This window comes from Podarcis filfolensis (genome assembly GCF_964270895.1).
Source record: "Podarcis filfolensis genome assembly, chromosome: 13".
Lineage (NCBI taxonomy): Eukaryota > Metazoa > Chordata > Lepidosauria > Squamata > Lacertidae > Podarcis > Podarcis filfolensis.
In genome coordinates, this window is record NC_139615.1 from 26,060,136 (window position 1) to 26,083,886 (window position 23,751).

Below are 23,751 nucleotides of genomic sequence, written 5' to 3' on the forward strand. Positions count from 1 at the left end.
CATTGCTGTCAGGAAAGGACTCTGGGGCGGATGGTGGGTCCCACTCCCAAATGCATCTGAGCTAGCTTACCACATTTTAGAGTGAATGAAGTAATACACTTGGCTAATGAGTGAAGGACTCCTTAAGACCATTAAGCCCAGCATCAAAATTACTGCACCGTTGTTTATGGTTTTGGGGGATTTGAATTCTTCCTTTCCTACTCCAAGATGTGCCTTGAAGGAATGAAATCCTAAAGTTGCTTACGTGTATTTGCATGCACAGCAGGGAGGGCCACCACTAAGAAAGCTTGTCTGGCTGCCACTGTGCACCAGTGATAGGATGGCAGAATAAAAATGTGCCAGAATAATAAATCTTTGTTTGCTGAGATTTTTGGAGGACAGAAACCTCTAGATGTTTCTTTTCCTTGACCAAAGCGTCCTGAAAGATCTCACCTCTCACTCTGGTTTCTCTTGTTTGCCAGAGGGATCTAAGAAAGAGGCAAAGCAAGTTATCCAAAGTGTTCTGCGAGTAAGAGAAGTCTTTGCATTTTTCCTCCAAAACTATCAGAGAACTTGGAAGAAAGGCTGAGATTTCTCAGAATGAGGTTTGTTTGCTTAAGGGGGGGTGCTTCCCTTGTGTAAGCAGACAAGGCTCCAGCCCACTCCGTGTTCTCGCCAGAGGACATCTGGGCAAAGGAATCCTGCTCTATTTTGCAGAAGACGAAAAAACAAAGCTGATAGGTTCCATTATTTGTCTTATTCCAGCACCAGAATAAGATGTACATACTCTCATAATAAGGCCGATCAAACTTTGGGAAATAAAGGGTTACTCTAAGGGCTAGGCAAAATCATAGCTAAAAGCAATCTGAAATCAAATAAATAGCTTAAACACCACTTGGCACATACTTAAAAGTATGCTTAGGCCAGACTATTAAATAAAGAGCTGACGTAAAAAAATAAGAGGTTTTTAGCATCGCAGTCTGACAAATGTCTAAGAAAAAAGAAGAACCAAGGAGGGGGAGACATTGTTTTCTTTTCAAAGAAATGAATAGGGCAGAAGTTACCACCACAGGAAGACTTCATTTAAGAAAACTTTCAGAAAAGGCACTCTCATATCTGAACAGATTTATTGGGCAGAGCTTTCGACAGATGAAGAAAAGACAAAGAACTGAACCCATATGTGAACCTGGATTTGGGCCAAGACACTATCGGAAATCACCTGTCCTAAAAGTTCATTACATATAAAATCCAGTAACTTTGCATATATTGCTTATTCTTTTGTATGTAGTAATCATAACTTAATAAACTTTAACATTATCTTAATTTGCTTGTTCAGCTGGCAGGTGGAACTCCTGTGGAATCAAGAAACACACATCTTCACAAGCAGTAGGATCCCTGAAGAAAGGTATCAGGCACATTTTAGGCTTATTTCACCACAAATTTCTACATCATCTTGTCCACATCACAAGGCAATTCAAAGAAACCCTGATCTCTTCCAGAAGTCCCCCTCTTCGTGCCAGAAGTGGGAGTAGGTAGGAGTAGAATGCATAGGCTGCCTGATAAACCAAGCAGCTGAGTGCAAAAGCACTTCGCCTGCAAAAAAACCCTCCAAAACCGCCATTATGAAGCAGAGGTTCTCCTGTTAATTAGTGTTTAATTGGACTAAAGTACAGGCGTGTGCTATTAGAAGTGAGATCACAAACGCTGGAATGGAAACAACTGCAAGGACTTTAAGATTTGAATTTGATATAAAACTTCATTTGGTGCAAAAGACGATGTGGGGGGAGGGGAGCCTATGGTTTCTTTAAAGTTTTCTTCTCTATATTTATGATTTGGCAACCTTCCTCTGAATGTTTAGTTCAAATTATATTTGTACAAGTGAGGACTGAAGATATGGAATATAACATTAAACAACTTTGTGAGTTAATAAAAGGGGGAAAGCTCTATTTTGCAAAAGGTTTGATAGAAAATTAGAGCTGGCCCTTCCCCTTTATTATTTATTATTTAGTGAGTGAACTAAATAACGCTAAGAGGACTTGGAATTTAATTGGAAGTATAAATGCTCATTTTTCTCCAGTTGAAAGGAAGGATGAAAGAAATCTGCGAACTTGCCAAGGAACTGATAAGATTCATTACTGAGTCATCTGCAGTTCGACAGACCACTCTTCTTCCCAGGCTGAGAGGGGAAATGGTGAAAACAGGTTATTTATTGGGACACAGTGATTTTTGCAGCTGTTAAAGTTGCAAAATGACGGAGCAAGGGAGAAATTTCTGGAACAATGGAATATCAGCTTCTCCCAAGGCATGATGGATAACAGCAACAACTGGGGGGGCCACTAGGTGGCGCATCGGAAGATGGCTGACAATAACATCTCTCCGACCCACATGAGGTAATTTGGAGGCTATGATGGGGGTAATTAGCCTCCTTAACCCCCCCAGGATTGTGGGGGGGACGGCCCTTGCCTGCTGTGCCCTATACCACCCCCGAATTTGTGGGGGTGGGGGCACTAGGCACAAAGCCCTCCTGTGGGATTCCGGCACTCCTGGACGCCGTCCCTGATTCGCGCCGCTAGTTGCAAGCATCTTCAAAAGAAACAATTTGGACGAGATAAATTGCACATGCTTCAAGGAAAAAGGGGAGTAAAGACTGCTGACAGAAGAGATCTCTGATAACAAGACAAGAATAAAATATGAGAAGATACGTCAAGATACGGTATGACTGAGGGGGGAGGGGGGGAAAAACCTGCCTTCCTTTTTCTTATGTGATTTAACAAGAATCCCCTCCCCTAATGAGTCAGAAACTAAGGACTTAAGCTGTGGATTTAAGGCTGTGTGGAGATAAACTTTCGAACCAAAGCAATGTTTCAAGATGAAGCTGGAAAGCTAAGAGTTTTGGAATGACGCAGTTAAAAATGCCGTCGCCATTTTGGGAGGCATTGTTGGAGCTCTTGGGTCTGGGAGGAGAAAGAGAGAAATAGAGTTGTTTACATATCGTGGATCAACTTCTCGGTGGGACTTAAGAGCGACAAATGCCAAATTTATGATGGAAAGAGCGATTTTATCTACAAAGGAGATATATGGAAACCATCTGGACTTAGTGGAGGAACGGGAAATCCACACAGGATTATTATTTTGCTTATCGGCTTAAGGAGACTAACAGAAGAGATCGTAAAGGAAAAATAGAAATTATATGAACAAGATATGATGTGGAAACACCAAGATAAGACTGGATAGAATTATGAATTTTGTTTGGACTGATTGGGACTGATTTGGACATTAACGCAGTAATAAGAAGATGATCTGAATCCCCCTTTGGATCTTGAAGTATGGGTTCCCCCAACAAAATTTAAAAATTTGGCTTTGTAATTTGGAATTTATGTGATGTGATTTAATTTGATTTGATTGGCCAGTTAATAAAAAATATTTTTTAAAAAAAAGATTAACAGCAACAACTGGGGGAAAGAAAAACATATTTGAACAATTGGTATTAATAACTGTATTATAAATTGGTATTGTTATAATGAGGCTATTGTTGAATTGTACTTGGAAACTAATAAAAGTATTTTTAAAAGAATTTACAGGAAACAAACAATAATAATAAACCAAGCAGCTAACCATAAACACTTGGCTATGTTGATGTTACAGAATGAAGTTAGATGGAGGGAAACAAAACACATTCCCCATCCCAAGAAGTTCAAGGCCAGAGACAAGCCTTTAAAGAAGCCTCTGCTTATCTGATGTCCTCCACTAGCCCAAGATGTAGTCCAAAACATCTGGAGGGGACTAGATTGGCCAAAGCAGATTTAAAGGTTCTCTAAGTCCAATGCCAGAGAAAAAAAGTATTTTTATTTTTAAAAAATATATATGCCACTTTTCTGGAACTAGGAGGCCTAAAGCAGCTTATAACATTTAAAAAACCAACAACCATAGCACTATTGTAAAACAGTGCCCCTCCCAGCCTAATTCAGACAAATGACCAGGAAGGATACCCCAGTCAGTGGTATGAATAGGTCCAGGAAAACTAACAGCTGGCACCCCTTCTCCTCCCAGGTGACTGAGGCTGTTTCCAATCCAGTATCCAGGCCTGAAACTAAACTGAAAGGATCAAAATAATCAACTTCATTTAAGGCTGCTTGGAACTGAGAAGCCATGACCAATACCTGGACACCTTCATTTAGTGCTAGAGTGAAATGACCTAAATATACCTGGGGTATGCAGATACTATCAAGAACTAGGAATATAAGCATGGGTCAAGAAAAAGCACATATCTTAGCTTACTTCACTGGCATGCAACTTTGGTTTACTTTCACTAATGTGGAAGAAACTATTATCACATGAATTACGTTCTAGAACAATGACCATACAGTACTGGCTCGACAGCGTTGAGTAGCAAGCTTTTGGACTGCAAACACTCTTCTTAGGGACATCAACAGCAAACATGCTGCCTTTTTAATTAAGCCATTTAGAGATGTTTCTGAACCCATTGCAGTGTACTCCTCCTATGCATGTCTTCCTATATGTTTTCTCACCAACTTTGACTGAAGTCTCATATGCTTTTTTTGTGGGCGTACCCTATTCAACTGAGGGAATTAAATTCCGCTCAACAGCACGTTTCCCCCTTGTAACGAGGCACCTTAAGTACTGTATGCATAAAACAAAAAGTTGCGCTTCCAACATCTGTTACAATTCCATTCCTCTCCCTCCCACAAATCCTTGAGGATTAGGAGGCAGAGATTCCTTATGGGAATGCTCAACGCAACCAGGGCGGGCCTGGAAAAGGCGGGAATGGCGAGAGGGGAGAGATAAGGACTCGTCGCTTCCCCCCCACCTCAAAAAAAAAAGCAGACCAGCAGCTGCACTTCTCGCGATACGCGTCGCTGCCCCCCTCGTCGGAATGCACGTGGCCACGCCTCCCTCGCTGCACCTCCGCCGCCGCCATACACGCATCCTCCTCCTCCTCCACAACGTCCCTTCCTCCACTCCCCCTCGCCTCCTCCTGCTCACGACCCCCACCCCAAAATATGCTCTTTTTTAAATTGAGCGGGGAACGTGTACAAAACAAGGCATTCCTCTCATGCACCTTTTCCCCCCACGTCTCCTCCTCCATTTTTTACTCCCATTTATACCAGCACGCCTGACGCCCCCCCCCCGCGCGCACTCTCCCAAGGCCACTTCTTGCAAAATATATATATATATATCTCGACCTAGCGAGCACGAGGATAAAACAAGGACGTTCCCTCCCACACCAAAGGGAGAAAGGGGATGGGATAGGAAGCCAACGTCTTTTGCACCCGCCGCCCCTTCCGTCGCAAGCTTCCTCCGCCTCGACCCCTGCCAGGAGGGGCTCTTTCTCACCCGCCGCCCGCTTCTTCCCCGCCAGCCTCACCTTGGCCATCCTTGTTGTTGCCGCCAGCTGCTGCCGCGGCGGCGGCGGCGGGCTCGACCTTCATGCACTCCTTGCAGACGGTGTGGAGGCAAGGCAGGAGGCGCGGGTCCCGCTCGGAGCGCAGCCTCTCCCGGCACACGCCGCATTTCTCCAGCAGGTCGATGCCTTCCACGTTGAGCGGGGCGGCGGCGGCGGCGGTGGAAGAGCGCTGCTTGTCCCCAGCGGCGCCGGCGCCGCCTCCGCCAGCAGCTTCCGCAGGGGCAGGGGCCGTCGCAGGAGCAGACATTGCACCGAGAGGAGGAGGAGCGGGCAGGAGAAGCAGCAACAGCCGCACACACGCGCCCGCGCGCGAAGAAGCTGGGCCTCGTGGGAGGCTGGCGGGGGGGGGCGCGGCGCTGGCGGCCTCGAGAGGGAGACGCTCCGCCACCCGCTGGGGCCCTGCCTGTTTCCCGCACGCGCTGCGAGAGAGAGAGAGAAAGACAAGGGGAGCGGCGCGCGCAGCGAGCACAGAGAGACAGACAAGAGGCCTGGCTCCGTTACAGCTCGCTCTTGCCTTCGCTCTCTCTCTCCCTCCTTCCTCCTCCTTCTGAAGCTCCGCCCACTCGGCCGAGTGAACGACGGGTAGTTTTCAGGAGTTGGGTGGGGGGAGGGAAGGCAGGGATAGAAGCCCCGTTACGCGCGCCTTCCAGGCTTCTTTTTTTTTAGGAGGCGGAGCTAGGCATCTTCCAAGGCCAATCGGAATCTTTGATCGATGCTCAAAACCGGCCAACTGGTAAACTGCCCGCCCTCTTCCTCCTCCAAGAAACAAGGAGGGAATAAATAGCCGTCCAATCAAAATCCGGTACGCTTCACAACTGTACACCCCCTCTCCACCCCGCGCACCTCAGCTTCACCGGGCTGTTTTTATTGGAGCGAATAAATCAAGGCTTGGAATGCTGTCGGCTCAGGCCCCGCCCTCTCCCTGAGCGGGGCGGGCGAAGGGAGATTTAAGAGGCTGAAACCATGGCAACCGTGAAGTCTCTGGAGCGGGTTGGGAGAGGCGGGGATGGGCTTTGGATTGACATGGGAAGAGCCAGTTGCGAAGAAGCAAAGTCTGGGAGCAGCCAGTCCTTTTTGTTCCGCCTCCCCGCCCCTTTGCTTAACCGAATCCCTTTCATCCTCCATGTTGAAGCCCGAACAGAGGCTCCCCTTTAAAGCATTAAATGGCTGAAGCGAAGCAAGCAGGTCAGGGTAATTCTGGAGTAGCTGCTTCGGAGTGACTCCGAAGTGACACGGATATCACACACCCCAACCCCTTCGCAGCCCAATGAACTGGATAATGTACTTTTCAAGGATAATGGGGAGTAACTCCGGATTCACAAATGTCTCATAAAGCACTAGCCAGCCCTTGCCACCACTAAAGGCTGGGAAGTATTGCTACACACATCTCGCCCTAATACTGTACACTTGAAGCAAGTAACATGTTCTTCTTTAAAAAATCTTGCAGCACCTTAAAAACTAGCATGGGCGTGGCCAGGATGGGGGGGGGCAGAAGCTCAGTTAGCTATTGATTTTTATTGATTATGGGGGCAGCTGCCCCTCCCTTCCCCCTTCCCATGAAGCCTAGTAAATATATTGTGGTAGGTAATGGCATAAGCCTTCAAGACTAGAACTCACTTTATTAGATATATGAAATGAAGATAACACTTTGTGTGTCTCGTGATGGGGACTCTGGTGACTGGAAGCTTGGTCACAATATTATTATTATTCTGGTAGTTTGCCATCATTAATTTGAGCCACCTAGGTTCCACGTTAAGGTGGCTACTTATCTAACACCAAAAATATGCAAATGCACTGCCAGAAAAAAAGATTTGCATAGAATTTGCTTATGCTGATTTATATGCATGGATGGAAAAAACGGGGGGGGGAGGGGAGAGACCATAGTGGCAGACTCAGATCAAGTGACCTGTGTGCCTTTGTTGGCTGCCCAGGTGCTAAATTCTGATGGACAACTTCAAGCTCTTTACTGTCCTTCATGGGTTTTTTAATCTTTAAACTGGGTTTGGACCAGATAGCCTTTCAAATAAAGGACACATTCCAATATATTGTTTTATCTTTTATTTGTTGTTGTTTTTTAAGAGTACCTAATCTGTTTAATACATTTACAGTATATCCTGATTTTCCTCCAAGAAGAGTACAGTACATGGTTTTCCATGCGTCCGTTTTATGATCACAGCCACTCTGTTGTGGCTAGGGCAAACCAGTCAGATGGGTGGAGTACAAATAATGAAACTATTATTATTATTGTAAAGTATGCAAAACTAACAGATAATGACTGACCCCCAAGTAGCGCCATTGGCTGAATGGGGGGCTTTGAATCTGAGTCTCTCGGTCCTACTTTGTAACTAGTCTGGTGACTCCAATATTCCTTCAAACATAATACCATCCTCACATGATGACCCTGTTCCAGGTTCCATTATCAAAGACACACACCATGAGAGTCCCAGCAATTTCCCTACAGTTACTCATCTTTTCCCCACACAGATTTGTCAAAATCCAAGCTAGAGCCTCTCTCTGGAATAATTTAGGAGCTATCTGTTTTGAGGGGCATGAATAAACCTGAGGAGGATCACAGCATTTGTGTTTAACTGATTCAGACATCATAAAATACAACTACCGCTGCATTTCATTTCCCAGTCATTACTCTTCCCAAGTAATTACTCAGTAAGGCTGCAACCCCATGCCCATTTACATAGGAATTAGCCTTACTGAACTAAAGGTGACTTACTCCTGAGTAGACATGCCTTGGATTCTGCTGCCAAAATTTTGAAAACATACAATGGAGTCTGAAGTGGCCACCCCCCCCTAAAGAACAATGACTCTCAAGTACATACTTTCTTAGACATTCACAGCCCAGTGCTTTAGTGGCTCCATTGATCTCTCATCAGTGAATAACAAATGAAGGATTTCCCAAGTTTTATTTATTACATTTATTCCCTGAACTATCCTACTTAACCTTTACATTTTTTTGGATAGCCTTTAAAATAAGCCTGCATTGACTTTCCAGGCAGGACATAATAGGTCGTTTAGATGCTAATACACTGAAACAGAGCAATCAGGAACAACTGATTATTAGCTTGCGCTTTTCTCTTTTCCATAGAAACACTGTCACCCTGCCTTTTCACTCCATTGTTAAACTCTTTTAAAATACTTCCTGGTAAGTTGCATGGTGTGGGAAAATTGAAGAAAGGTTTTTCTGTCTTCTAATACTAGATTAGAACCTGGGTCATGCAATGAATGTTTGATGATTCAGGACAGGTAAAAGGAAATAATTCTTTGCACAGTACATAGTTAAGCTGTGGAATTTGCTCCTGCAAGAGGTAGTAATGGTAGAGAACTTGAATGGCTTTAAAATTCATATAATATAATGCTATCAATTGCTATTAGTCAGGATGGCTGTGTACCATGTTCACTGTTGAAGGCAGTATGTCTCTGAATACCAGCTGTGAGAACAGGATGCTGGACTTGATAGAGCTTTGGTCTGATCCAGCAGGGCTTTTTCTTCCTTCTTTCCCCTCTACCAAGTATTTTGCCAAGTTAGTGCGTCTGTCTATCTGTCTGTCTGTTCTCTATGCATTCATACACCTATTGATATATCCCCACCCAACTTGGCACAATGGTTCTCAGGATGGAGGAGTTAGTTTCTGCCTACTTTTAGAAACCAGGTGCCATTCTGAATCAGAATAATGAACCAAACCATTCCAAACTGCATCAATTTGGGCACTTCTGAAGATATTGTCACCCAATTTGCTGTGACAGTTCCCAAGATTGAGGAGTGGGATGTGGTTTATGAAAGACCAAACAGTTACAAACACTACTGATTTGGACACTTTTGAAGATATCATTGCTCAATTTGTTGTGATGGTTCCCAGGATGGAGATGGAGATGGGTTTTGGTCTGTGTTTGGAAATTGCCATGCCCCGTTTGAATCAAGATGGCAGACAAAACCATTCCAAACTGCACCTCTGAAGATTATCACCACCCAAGTTGGCATGATGGTTCCTGAGATAGAGGGTAACATTTTGGCCTATATTTGGATATCATGGGATGCTATTTTGAATAAAGATAGTGGGCTGAACCTTTCAAAATTGCAGTGACTTTAATCAAATTTGGCAGTAAACTAAAATGGCTGTGCACCAAATTTGGATCTGAGCTTCAACCAAGTTGGGTTGAGACAGCTACAAATCACCCTAAGTCAGGTTGCCTGGAGTAATCCAGGTCTGTCATAGGGGGAAAAGGTGAGACAGGCAGCTTCTACCAGCATGGGGCTGTTTTCAAGAGGGCTTTCAAACAGCCCCACACAGCAGTTTGGCTGTGTGTGTCTATTCCCAGCAAAGGAACACACACACAGTCAAACTGAACAGGACTGAACCACTTAGTCACTAATACAGTGTGACTACTGCACTGGACCACCACTGCAGGTCAGTTAGTTGGTCTCTCACCATCAGTTATGGTCCCCATGGCAATGACTAATGCACAAGTCAGTTTCAGAAGATGGGGAGGGAAAGTGAGCTGGGCCCAGGTCAGGCAGATGCTTCCCACAATGTGGTGGTAGCAGCAGCGATGATGGCAGCCAGATAAGCAGTGGCCAGGGAGTTGGAGAAGGCGATGCTGGCAGTGGTAGTGATCAGAGTGGGTGTGCCTGAGGCCTGAACCACAAGTCAGGACACATGGGCAACAATGTGGAGGCTGGGAGGGCAGACAGGGGAAAGCAAGCAGGTATGAGCATGTGCATCAGCAGTGCAGGAGCCTCCCACCAATCATAGAATCATAGAATCCTAGAGTTGGAAGAGACCACAAGGGCCATCGAGTCCAACCCCCTGCCAAGCAGGAAACAATGCTGCAGTCCTTTTGGCTGCAGGGGTCTGCTTTGCCATAGTGCTCACTACAGGGAACATGTTAACAGAACAACACCCAGCAGATTGAACCCTTCTGCTCTCTGCAGTGTGGTGGGGAGGTGGGGGGTGGGGAGGAGATGCAGCATCTCCTTCCTTTGCCCCCCTCCTCATCATATAATGTTTTTAAAATCCTAATTAAACATGAGGCCTGCCCTCAAATTGATTTGGGGCTGGTCAGGTGTTCCCTAGTTGGGGGAGGGTGGGCATGCATAACCCTAGAAACTAAGAAAATATAGTATTCATTTATAAATCCCAGTATTTATTAGCTTGTTAGAATTCCCAAGCAATGCTGGGCTCTTCTAGCTAGTATTCAATAAGAGAACAAGTGAGAGAATTTTATTGCTAGATTGGGAATGTGTGTTGTTTGGCTATTTTCTTTTAAATATGCACTGGTATATGCTCCAGCATAGGAGACAAGGGAATATATAGTCTCCAAAGGTGGGGAGGGGGGCTAAAGCTTCATAAAATGCTGGTGCAGTAGTTTTCTCATTTGAGTGCTATGAAAATACAGTATATTGCAACCACTAAAGGTTTTGTGTACACTTCCTATTAGTAATATATGTTTGTTTATTTGTGGGGAGAACTAGGAGGGAATGTGAGAGCTAGTTAGGAGCCTCACCGGGAGTCTTCAAAAGCACCTCACTGTTGTCTGCCCTTCTCCCATATTTAAGTTTAAAACTGCATCATGTACATTCAGACCATAAGATACAGAGTTATCTGAAAAGTAATCATACACAAAATGACTAAAAATAACAGATAAAAAACACAAACATAAGCAGACAATGGCCTGGCTCCTAGCTGAAGGGGGGAGGGAGTTGCATAGGTCATATGAGAAATGGAAAACTGGACATATAGGACAATTTCAGGGACAGGACGAATTCCATCTGTGTGGGTTTATGACAGAGGAGAAATTTTAATTTATAGGCCATAAATACTTATAACTCAGAAATTCCAGAAACGCAGCCAACCATGCCCTTACTCCAGTCTGGTTTGTTGCTGAAGCTGAAAGGGAACTAAATCAATGTTACAGATAATATCTCTGGGGCCCTGCTGCTCACTCCCTGAGCTCTAGGAGTGAAGCTTCAAAGTAGTTTTAGAACACTCCTGAAGTGCATTGGTCAGTGGAGGAACAGAGACTCGTCCTCCCTTCTCACAGTCTTATCAACCCTGCCATAAACCAGAACAAAGGGAGTATTGGAGGAGAAGGACAAACATAAATCTCTTGGTGGGGGAGCAGTCTGCAGGGTGGATCAAGGAAAGGAGCAGTGTTTTGCCCGGAGGCAGAAGGGGCACAAAGGAGGCTACCAAAAAGGATAAGCTTAGGCTTTCGTAAATGTATTATAATGTAAAACTGGAAGCTATCGAGCACCTCCCCTTTTCCAAATCGGAGCCGAGCCAATATTTAAAACTGTTGCTAAAGCCGAACTGTGCGCATCAAACTATTTAATAAGACTATGCACGTTACTACGCTCAAAGTGCTTCACATAAGGATGCTGCGACCACGCCGTGCATTTAAAGCACACGCGCGAATCCCGGGAACTGCAGTTTATCCCGCACAGAGCTATAACTTCCAGCACCCTGAACGACCTACGTTTCCCAGGATTATTTGCGGGGGAGGGGGCAATGCGCGTTAAATATACGGTGTGTGCGCGCACCACCAACACCACAGCCCTTCAAGGGAGGCCGTTGCTGTGAAACCCGCACGGCAGCAAATCTTGCAAATCGGTGCTGAATGCGACCTCTGCATTCGGAACGGGTTTTCTTTTTTAACGGAAAGAAATAAATCTGCCTCTCGGGTCTGTGGAAACGAGCGGCGAGAGCTTGCCGTCGTGCCTTTTCTTAATAATGACGCTGACGCATCCTTAGCGCCTCCGCTCCCTTTGCGCTCGCTGCTGTTTCCCAACCCAGCCGGGCGAACTCTCTCCCTCGTCGGCTGGAGGAGGGTTAAAACCATCGAGCCGGAGCTGCAGCCGCGCGAAGCGAAGGGTGGGGGACAGGATGCAGCGAGGGGTCCTTTCCTGTGCCCGGACCCGCCGCTGCCCACCCACCCACACACGCTGCGAGGGTGGCTGGTTCCCTCCCAGGGCCCGAGGTCCGGACGCGCCTGCCGAAGGGCGCGCGAACTCCCCTCCCCCCCGGATCCCTGCGCGGGGGCTGCATTGGTGAGAGCGCCTTGGACGGAGAGGAGGGCGGAGCCCACGATGCGGAGCCGGGGAGGGCGGCGCGCGCTCCCTGCGCCGGAGGGCGCTTCCCGCCTCCCAGTTCCGTGCCCCACATCCCCCCCCCGTTTTTCTCTCTTTCCTTATCCCCCCTTTTTTTGCAGCAGGGAGCTTCTCTGCTCCCTCCTCGCTTTCTGCCTTTAATTGTCTTCCTCCCACTCGCTCCGTTTCCGCGACTAAGCGCGGCCCAACCTCGGGTGGGATTTTCGTTGTGGGTTATTCTTTCATTATTTCATTTTTCTGCAGATTGAAGGCGGTCATCCTGTAACTGCTTACCGGGGGGAGGGGGGAAGCCCCATCGGATTTGTGCGATTTATCTTATAATGAAAAAAAAAAGAAAAAGGCTGTGTGGGTGCGGCTTTCTAATGATGTATCTGAGGTGTTATAGAAATGTTTGGCTTGTTCTCTCTTTGTACACACACACACACACACACACACACACACACAAATAAATATATATACACACACACACACACAGAGTGCTAATTTTCTAGGGGAAAAGGTACAAGCTCACCGTGAGCTTCTCCCTTGTTCTCTTAGAATGACAATGGCGCCCACCTGAGAGGTGCCAGAGCTGAGGTCCTGTGAGCTCAGTTTGAAAAAAAGCCCTGCATCTACACACCCACACAGGTTCAAGAACCATTGTTTTGTTTTTCTGATTAGCATTTAAGATTTAACGTAGAGCATAAGCTACGTGGGGCAGGGAGCTAAATACACATTCACTATTAAACATCACAACATAGTGTGCAAGTTTTCCGGGACTCTTCACCAGGCCTGAATGGTAAGCGAAACAATGAGTGGGGAAGGAAAAGGTGGCTGTGGACTAATGTCAAAGCCACTGTGTCTGACTGGCCATGGTTTTAAGATGGAATTCTGATTCTACATGTAAGCTGGTTTGGGAGCTGATCTTACCTGAAAAGTATAATTTGACACTTTTTTTAAAAAAAAACCCAATTTCTTTGGAAGTGTGTTATTAACAAGCAAGCCTAAAATGCCCTGGATCTAAAGATACAGTGTGCACAATGCACATCAATAGTGCAGTAATAAAACATGTAAAATGCTACTTTTTATCTACTACATTTCCCCAAAAGTACACGAGCCACTATTTTTTTAAAAATGCATGTGGCGGTGAAGGTGGCGAGTGCAGCAGGTGAAAAGTATTCATAAACTTTGTTGACCTACATTACGTTGTCTCTCTTTCTCATCCTATTGCTCAGCTTTGGCCACAACTCATATATGTTCCTTCTCTCTCTCTCTCTCTCTCTTCTTTTTCTCTGTTTCTCGAGCAGGTGGTGTGGGCAAAGGTCCAAAAACTGTTAGTCAAGAGAAGGCTGAGAAGGTGAGAAGTGGTTGAAAGAAGGCTTATAAAGAAAGAAAAAAGCCTAACTATCAAAACGGCTTACTGCGGGAGAAGCCCCGAGATAGGCCAGGCCTATTGCTCTGGGCTGGCAGGAGGTCTGTTCAACCACTGCTGGCCAGGCCAGGCCGAGGTGAGGTGTGCTGAGGCAGGAGCTTCCTTTGCCTACGGAGGAACCTTCCCTGGACCGCCGCCACTACCACCACCACCACCACCACCACCAGCTGCTGGCATGGGGGAGAAATCACACACGTGCCCCTACTGCGGGAAAGGCTTCCGGCGCAATTCGCACCTGACCCGACACATGGCCACCCATTCTGGGCTCCAGCGCCCCTTGGGCGGGAAGCGCCTCGGGCAGCAGGTGCAGGAAGAGGACCGGCCATTCAGCTGCAGCTACTGCGGGAAAAGCTTTGCCAAGAGCGCCCACCTGGCACGGCACCAGGAGACCCATTCGGGGGAGAGGCCCTACAAGTGCACCTACTGCGGGAAGGCCTTTGGGCGCAACTCCCACCTCACCCGGCACCACAGCACGCACACCGGGGAGCGCCCGTACGAGTGCGGCGTTTGCGGCAAAGCTTTCACACGCAGTGCCCACGTCACCCGACACCAGGGCACGCACACCGGGGAGAGGCCTTTCCGCTGCACGCGCTGCGGCAAGCGCTTCACCCGCAGCGCACACCTCCAGCGCCACCAAGGCATCCACAGCGGGGACAAGCCCTTCTCCTGCGGCGACTGCGGGAAGGGCTTCACCCGCAATGCCCACCTGGAGCGCCACCGTGCCACACATTCGGGGGAGAAACCTTTCAAGTGTGCCAGCTGCGGGAAAGGGTTTGGGGCAGCCTCCCACCTTGTAAGGCACCAGAGAACCCATAAAGTTTAGTCAGCTGGGTTGGTCCTATATCCATCCAAACGGGGGGTGAGAAATGGCCAGTATTGGACATATGTTTGTCTTTATGTCAGGATGGCTCTTTCCCCCCGCTTCCCCATGTCTTTTCTCCATGCTATAAAATAACCTGAGTGTTTAGCTGCTGTGATTTGAGAGAGAACTGGGCATAGCAAATTCAGCAGTGGTTGGTCCCTGGTCTGCACAAAGACCGAAGCAATGTGGACTTCACACTCAGTTCATTTGCAGACCTAATGATGCTAATTTTAAATGCTGGAACTGCAGGTTGTTCTGCTACTTCTTTCAGAGCGGGAAGGACAGTGTCAGATCTTCCCGACGCCATCTGTATGTGGGGGTGGGTGTTTTTCCTTCTCTTCAGTATGGCAAATGAAGGCCACCCTTTTTAAATTTCCACTTGGCTATCAAGAAATATGCTGTGCGTCAAAAGTAAGAAACTCTGAACAAACGCTTAGACTTGAGGTGTTTGCACACCTCCCCCTTGCACACCTCCAGCATCTCAACGGATGTGTGAGCATGTAAACATTATGCCAATCTGTGGAGTAAAAAAAGCATCATTCTGGTGATTCACTTGGAATGAAGTTAGAGTAACTCTTCCACCCTCCTTTCCCTCAGCTTTCATTTCAGCCATCGTGGCCAAGAAAAAGCAGTTTATATCATACTTGCATCTGCCCACAGTACCCAGGAAATGACACCAGGAACACTGGGCCTGAGTTTTGAGCATTTCAGTATCCTTCATCTGGGGGGAAAGGCTATTGGTTTGCTTCTGAACCAATTCTCAGAACTTGTCTATTTCTCTTCCATGGCACTTGGCAGTGTGTGCATCTAGTTTTGCAGTATTTTTATCTTGCGAGTGGGATCTGCAACAAAATGTTACAGTGCTTTTGCCTGCCAGCCACGCCTCTTTTCAGAGTACTCCATCCTGTTCCCCACCTCCCAGGTTTCTGTCCCATTTCCCCATCTGACAGATACTCGGTGTTCTGTGGCCACCGAGCATGCTCTGTTCTCATTGGGGTTTGTTTGGGTTTGTCTCTCCTCTGCCCTTCAGAAGGGCTGTAGCTCAGTGGTAGAGCATCTGCCTTGTATGCATAGTGTCCCAGGTGCAATCTGGCATCTCCTGGTAAGGCTGAATCTCCTATCTGGAACGGTTTTCTTCTCCTTGGACAAGACTATAGTTCTGCTGATACATTTCACAGCGTAACTCTGTTGTAGTTGAGAGATAGGGTAAAAAACTAACCTTAAATTAGTTGAGTTTTTTAATGTAGCTACTTGTGCTTTTTTAAATGGAGGAGGAAGTTATAAATGATACTGTCAGCTGTCTCCACACAAAATAGTTAGCTGATTTTCCTCTATAGAAGACATTTAAGGGGACATTTGGTCAGGTATCTTGCTGCTCTGAAACATATGGAAAGAGATGCGGAAAATTTCTTAGCTGGAGTCCTCGAAACTTTCTCTGCTTAAGCCTGCGCTCCTAGGAAATACTGTCTTGCTTGTCTCCCAGTTTGCTGTCTGTGGCTCTTAACTAAGCTGATGTGTGGTTTTTTGAAGGTCCTGGGCACTCGGGCTCTTCAGAGGCATAGCACAAGGGCACAGCCATGGTCTTGTATCAGGACCCCCCTAAGACATGGATTCCCCAATGCAACTGCCTTGAGTTGTGTGGTCTTTGGACTCTGTATGTGTCATTTTTGATGTGGCCTCTTTGAAATCCAGGGTGATGAAGCAGTGCAGAAGTGCAGCAAGTATGGAGCAAAACGTCTCATTAGAAAGGTTTGAGTTTATGAACACACACAAAAGAAGTAAATTGAAACTCAACGGAGGGAAGAAATAGAAGCCAAGGAGCGACAGCAACCTGCCAACTCTCCATTTGTTCGGCTAAGAGCAGGAATTCTTTATAACACCTTTACTAGTTTGCCTAATGACAGGTCTAAATCTTTGAAGCCTGTGTTGGTCATAACAAAGGGAACTGCCAGCAAGATGCAGGCAGAGACTCTTTTGTTTTCCCTCTGCTTTTTCTGAACTCTTTCTAAATACAAAATGGGAGAAACAGCATCTGTGCATCAGAATCTCAATGGCCAACTTGATGTAGCGCAACAAAAACCACAAGAATCGTTGGAAAGAATGCTAAGGTTGATTGGTCAAAACTGCAGCTGTTTCATACTTCTATGTCAACTCTTATTTTATTCTGCTTCCTATGAATTTGAAACCGAACTAAGCCTGACATTGGTTTCTCTCTAAGTGCTCAAACAGTGGAAATACTGAAATGGTGAACCTTTATTTGTTCAGTAGTCTGCACAGTACAGACTCGTGGTGGTTGGCTTTTTTTGTTTGGGATTCCCAAGACCCTGCAATTGCTAGAAAAATACTTGGAATGTTCTGCCGTGCCCTAAATGATGGTTGCAACCTTTTAATTGCCTTAGGGGTTTATCTCCCCAAAGTCAGGCTTTTGCCCTTCTGAATGGAGAGATCTCTGGTAATTGGCAACAACACACTTGAGACTGGTATAGCTTTCCCTTCCTCTTGGGTGGTCAGTTTGTGTGGCGTTCCTTCCACTAGGGCCGAGGCTCCTGAGTCTGATTTGAGCCTTGATGCTTCAAGGGAGGAGCACAAACTAAGTCAGTTCGCTTTGGGCCAGAGGTAGAGTTTTCAGGTCTGCTCCATCATACATCACAACCAGAAGGCAGCTTTTCCTGGAAGTGAAACTGCGTCCTTCTCACACCTAGGCTTAAACACGTCCTCCTCCTGACTATCAATAAGCTTTCAGATGTGTGGAGTGGGGGAAGACAGTTTTCTAAGAATATGTCAGCTCTGACCCATGGCTTAAAAATCTGGACCTACACATCCATTCTAGATGTGTGTAGTTACAGCTGTTGCCCATGGGGCTGTGAGATCAACAAAATGTGGAGCCACAGCCAATGACAGGCAGAGCCAAGTAATTCCAGTTCCCATCTTTCTCCCTGCTGACTTGGGCAAGGACAACACAGAGACTAAGGATTGCTGATAGACGGTGTAACCCCCCCTCCCCCTGCACCATGGTAAGAAAGAAGGCAGGGAGGACTGGCTGAGGGCAGACTTGAGATGGGTAGGGCAGTGCCCTGTTCACTGTAGTGGGCCAGCCTCCATTCCCAAGTGTGGAGGTTCTGCCACACAACAAACTGTTAAAGAAAAGAATAATATTGGTTGACTCCAGACTCTTGGGCTGCAATCTGCCATATTCTTATCTTGCAGAAAGTCCCATTGAACACAGAGGATTTGATAGGATGGTGCTCTTGGTCATGCTGTAGGCTCATTGAAATCAATAAGACAAGTTGGTTGTGACTGTATTAAGTCCCACCGGTTCCAGCAAAACTAAAAGTGTTAAGTTATTTAAGCTGGATGCAGCCCATTGATTCATTCTGCTAAACCCCTGTCAACCAGAGAGGTCAACTCTCCACTGCCAATAAAACCCCACAAACCTATGGGTGTTTGCACCTGTCCTCGTAAACAGCAGGAGTTTGCTTAAGCGGTAAAGTCAGCGCACAAACACTAAAGTGAACAAGTCATTTCGTTGCCAATCCATTCTACAAGAGAGTACAGAGGGGAAATGATTGTGGTACTGTTTGCGATCGTAAGTGCAAATGCATGGAAAATTCTGAAGGCAGAATTCAGCCATTATTTGGAGAGTGGAAGATCTGTAGGGCATAAAGAGGTCTCTAAAGAAGAGCCATCCTCTCGGAGCCTGATTCTAATCCTGCCATCCAAGAAAGAGGACTCCTCATGAGTCAGGTAGTAGGGAACTGGTTTGTGTTTCTTGTTGCAGACCTCAGCTGCCTGATCTTGGAAGGAAGGAATATGCTGATTCTGCTGGGTTTATGCTGGAGAAAAAAGTATTTTTGATCTTGCACTTGATTGGTCACTTTCATTAGACATTTTGCATGCATATACCCTGTGTGTGCTGTGGACTCATGTGCAACTATGACTGGTAGATTCTGGGGGAGCAGGAAAGGGTCTCATTTCCCATGTGAGGGGTGCACTCCAGATAGAAGGATGCCAAAGGCCTATTGATTTCAGTGCGACTTCAGAGCCTGAAGTTCACTGCGCTGCACCCATAATGTTGTTGTGTTATGCCTGGTCTATGACTTTGCTAATGGCAGTTTCTTTGAAAAAACAAAAACCTCCCAACAGCTTGTATATAGATAATTTTTCAAGTTGTGCAGCAGTATTGTAGAACTATCATTGCTGGTGGTACACTTTTAATTACCCCCCCCCCCGTACAATTGTGGACTTTGGTGAAATCAGTCATTTCTGTAGTAGCAGTACTTGGAGAAAAGCAGAAATTGGCTCGTAGTGGCCAGACCAGCCCTGCTGCCATAGATGTGATGTTATGGATTACCATTCTCTCTCCCATCCCCAACCTGGAAAGTGTTTCTTCTTTATTTATTTTAATTATTTTTCTTTTTGGATGTAACATCAAGCAGTTATAATTGCACACCTTCCAGTGCATTTTCCCATCACTTTCCTTACTGCTAAAAAGTGGCTCTCCTTTTTTAAGTGTCATGAACAAGAGCTCTAAATCCACTATTAATTGCTCAACCTGAACTTGCTAGCATGTGATTGAATTCCATGTGCAAAATAGCAGTGGTCCAGGAACCTTCCCTTGCCTGCCCCCCAGTCTCATTCTTTGCGTCAGGCTTTTCCAACCAGACGTTTTGAAAATGGGTACTTCAAGAACGGTGTCTAGATGCCAGGATCTGGGGCCTCCTAAAAGTGTGCATTTGAACTCCTTGGCTCACAGCCTCTGCCAACCTGGTGTCCTCCAGATGTTTCAAACTACGGCTCTGCTGGCTGGAGCTGACGAGAGCTATATAGTCCAACACATCTAAAAGGCGCCAGGTTGTCGAAGGCTGGTTCAGTCGTTGGGCTTGGGTTGGTGTGCGGTCAACCTTTAGTTCACATTTGTTAAAACTCTTACCCACAAGAGAGCAGAAGTCCACCCGCTTGTGGACATCTAGTGAAGCTGAATGTTGGAAGATTCGGGACAGATAAAAGAAAGTACTTTTCCACGCAGTGCATCGTTAAACTATGGAACTCACCCCCGCAAGGCAGTGATGGGCACCAGATTGCTTCAAAAGAGGACTAGACAAATTCATGGAGGAGGGGGCAATCAGTGACTACTAGCCATGATGGCTGTGCTTTGTCTCCACAGTTGCAGGCAGCAATAATTCTGAAAACCAGTTGCCAGAAACCAAAGCTGGGGGGAATGCTCTTGTGCTCAAATCCTGCCTACAGGTTTCCCACAGGCATCTTGTTGGCTGCTGTGACAACAGTACAGGACTAGATGGGCCATTGGCCTGATCCAGCAGCCTCTTCTTAGGTTCTTGCGTTCTTAAGGGTGTTCCTGAGAGCAGCTGAGTCTTCTGAACTCGTTTATGAGCATCAGCACCACTTCTGTGGGGTGGCAGAAGGGGCAAAGTGCATTTTGGGTGGTGGGAACATGGTTCCACATGCTAAGATTTGTGAAAGAGAAACAAGGGTGTATTTCACTTTCATGCTTCCGTCCTGTTTTTTCCCTGGAGTAAATGTCCCATGCCCCCCTCACGCGATTGCAATCCTATTAGTTTTGATAGAGTTAACTTTCAAGTAAGCATGCATTAGAATTGTGGCCTTCTTTTAATTCCTAGTTTATGATTTAGTTATATTGTTTAGGTGTTGTCTGGCAAAAGTGTATGTGGTGTGTTTTTTTCTCCTTACTAGTGAATAACAAAGCCTTTTCCATTTCACAGGAGGCTCCAGCAAAGAGCAAGCTATCAGTTTGCAGGAGGGGGCATAGCTTTCTCCCCATCTTCCCACTCTGGTGCCACCTATGGAGCCAGTTTTGGGGTATTTGTTTTACTCTGGCTCAGTTCAGTGTTTGTGAGCTCTGCGTTTTAGGCTTTTTGAGGACTGGGGGTGGGGGGTTTAGGTTTCCTTTGCTTTAGAATTGTTTGTGGGCAGGGATGTTTTGGATTATTTGGTCTGTACTTTCTATGATTTTTATTACTGCCAATGGGTATGCCTTAACAAAACAATTGTAAATGCCATCGCAGCAGTATCGTAGCCAAACTTAAGCCTGGGTTTCCCACCCCTATGAAATGCCCACCACCAACTTCCCACTTTCCCTGGTATTGCCCATGGTATCTTAATCTATTTCCCTATTGTACTAACAGTGTCTGTCTCTTCACTGTATGAAATAAACACTTTTCCTGATTCCAAGATGCCTTGTTGACGTCCTGAGTAGCTAGGACACTATTTTCGGGTGTAATAACCTGACACGGCTAGGAGACTTACCTGGACATTTGAGTGGGTGCAAAATGCAGCGAGCTGCCTATTCCTGTGTCAACGTGCAAAAATACACTCCTATGCTAGAGCAGGGGGTAGGCAGAAGGTAGGTTGGGATGTGCCAGTAGATCTTCGGGTGGTTTGCAGAAGATGAGTCCCAGCTGTTTTGCCTTCAGTGTTCCTAAGTGCTTAGCTTTGGAGCATACAGAACAACTTGTGCTTGGCATTCTTCCCACACAAGAGTCAGGGTTTCATAGTGGCCACAGGTCTGGTCTAGAAACTTGGGAGACCAGAGTTTAATCCCCACTTGGCCATGAAGCTCACTGGGCAACCTTGGGCCTTACCTACCTCACAGTCAAAACAAAAAAAAAATTTTTTTTCTTCCAGTAGCACCTTAAAGACCAACTAAGTTAGTTCTTGGTATGAGCTTTCGTGTGCATGCACACTTCTTCAGATACCTGTATCTGGTATCTGAAGAAGTGTGCATGCACACGAAAGCTCATACCAAGAACTAACTTAGTTGGTCTTTAAGGTGCTACTGGAAGGGGAAAATTTTTTTTTTTTTGTTTTGACTATGGCAGACCAACACGGCTACCTATCTGTAACTACCTCACAGTGTTGTTGTCAGGATAAAATAGGAAGAGGGAGAATGGTGTACACCGGTTGGAGCTCCTTGGAGGAAGGGTGGACTATAAATGTAATAGTAAAGAGAAATAAAGAAATCCTGTTTGCCTTCTACCATGGAACCCAAGGCTGTGTATATGTGGTTCTCGGGTAGTCTACTCCTCCCAACTAATCAGGCACAGACCTGCTTAGTTTCATCAAGGTGGTGTCCCCCTGTGTCTTCGGACTCTACTATAGAAGCACATTAAACACAGTGTGTCTTTGACCCTCAGGGGTGTCAGGAAAGGGCAACAATCTGTTGTGTTTACTTGCGGATTGATTCAACAAATTTTATATATGGTTTGATTGTAACAAAATCTAGGCAGCTTACAAGAAATATTAAAATTATCAATAAAAACAGTTTAAAACAAGTGATTAGAAAGCATTAAAACTAGCGGTCAGCAAAAAAGAAAGAAAAGCCCATTAAAATACACCAACATCTACATGTCTGGATAGACTTGCCTAAACAAAAATGTTTTAAGCAGATGCCAGAAAGAACACAACGTTGGTGTCTGTCTGCTGTCAGTGTAAACCATTTTGCAACCAAAGCTACAGAAATGATGTAGAATGAGACAAAATACAGAATCTAGAAACTAAGAGCAATCAAACCAGGTCTACAAGTGTATAGTTAATTTTATAATTTTAATTGCGTAGTTAATTTCACTTAAGCTGCCTAAACATCAAGGTACTAGGGTAGTAGGCACTTGTCTAATTTCAGCTGGTAACATCCCAAAGGCTGGAGCTGCATCACTGAAAGCCTTGTCTATTATTATTATTATTATTATTATTATTATTATTATTATTATATACCATCTTATATAAAGGCAACAGGGCAGTTTACAGCATAAAAATACAAAATGAAAACGCATAACATAACTAAATACATTTATTAGTTGCCATGGCAAATCAAAGCTCAAAATGACTTACAAAAAAAAATACATACTTGCATACATTAAAGTGAGGGGGGTATCCAGATTAAAAAGGAAGGTTTTGGCCTGGCACGTGAAAATATATAATAATGGTGCCAGGCAAAGTTCCTTGGTGAGAGCGTTCTGCAGACATGGGTCCTGAGCCACATTTCTAGGACAAAACCAACACTTTGAAATTAAGTGCTAGACCAGATCTACCCACTCTTTGAAGAAACTGATTTTCTAGATCCATTTCAATCAGAATTTAGGCTTGATTTGGACACAGAAACTGCCTTGGTCACCCTGTACTGATGACCTCTCTTGGCAGAGAGACAGGGGAAATGTGTCCCTTTTAATTCTTCTCAACCTCTCAGCAGTTTCTGATATCAAGCATCGTATCCTTCTGGAGCAGATGTCCAAGTTGGGGTGGGAGGCACTGCTTTTCAGTGGTTCAGGTCCTACTTTGATGATCATTTCCAGATTGTGATCCTTGGTGTGTGCTCTTGGGCTCTGTGGAGCCTTCAATATGTTCTGCTCTACATCTGCAGGTGTGGCAGTGGATGTCCTGGACCTCAGTGTTAAGATTACTGCAATGCTTTATACATAGGGCTGCCTCTGAAGACGGTTCAGAAACCTTAGCTGGTGCAGAATTTAGAGGCTAGGTTGCTCTCTGAGACAAGATGCTTTGAGCATATGACGCCAATCCTGGTCCAACTGCACTGACTGCCAATCAATTTCCAGGCCAGGTTCAAAGTGTTGGTTTTGACCTACGTATAAAGCCTTAAACAGGATCGCAATACCCCAAGGACTGCCTCTCTCCGTATGAACCTACCCAGACCCTGAGATCATCCTCTGAGGCCCTTCTTTGTATGCCTCCACTGAGAGGTCAGTGGAGGGCAGCAACATGAGGCTCGCCTGGTGCCTTCATTACATATCTTTAGGCACTAGGCAAAAACATTCCTCTTTTCCCAGGCCTTTGGCTAATTAAAAATTCCTTGCCTTTTAAACTAGATGGAGGTTCTGGTTTGTTGCCATGCTATATATTTTGTGTTCTCATAAAAAAAATAATATGCAAATCGCTCTGATCTTCAGATAAAGGGTGGTATA

General features: G+C 45.7%; 1 protein-coding gene and 2 long non-coding RNA genes across 6 annotated transcripts in view; 1 reads left to right on the top strand and 2 right to left on the bottom strand.

Annotated features, from left to right (window-relative positions):
- TRIM28 (tripartite motif containing 28) overlaps positions 1–6,322 on the bottom strand; it is a 29,870-nt gene extending 23,548 nt beyond the window's left edge. For 2 of the 4 annotated variants that reach the window (XM_083580557.1, XM_083580555.1), the window contains exon 1: positions 5,366–6,040. In XM_083580557.1, the coding sequence (XP_083436683.1) occupies positions 5,366–5,651 (286 nt within the window). In that variant the 5' untranslated portion in view covers positions 5,652–6,040. Of the gene's footprint in view, positions 1–5,365 lie in introns of all 4 variants that reach the window. The other 2 variants (XM_083580556.1, XM_083580554.1) reach the window with 2 other exon arrangements.
- A 5,949-nt stretch (positions 6,323–12,271) lies between these two features.
- On the top strand, positions 12,272–21,007 carry LOC310746727. The gene is made up of 2 exons (XR_014540778.1): positions 12,272–12,464; positions 13,811–21,007. It is a non-coding gene; the product is annotated as an uncharacterized lncRNA (long non-coding RNA).
- On the bottom strand, positions 19,022–22,703 carry LOC310746734. Its single transcript, XR_014540787.1, has 2 exons — positions 21,661–22,703; positions 19,022–21,417 (listed from the first exon to the last, which is right to left on the bottom strand). It is a non-coding gene; the product is annotated as an uncharacterized lncRNA (long non-coding RNA).
- Between the last annotated feature and the right edge of the window lie 1,048 nt (positions 22,704–23,751).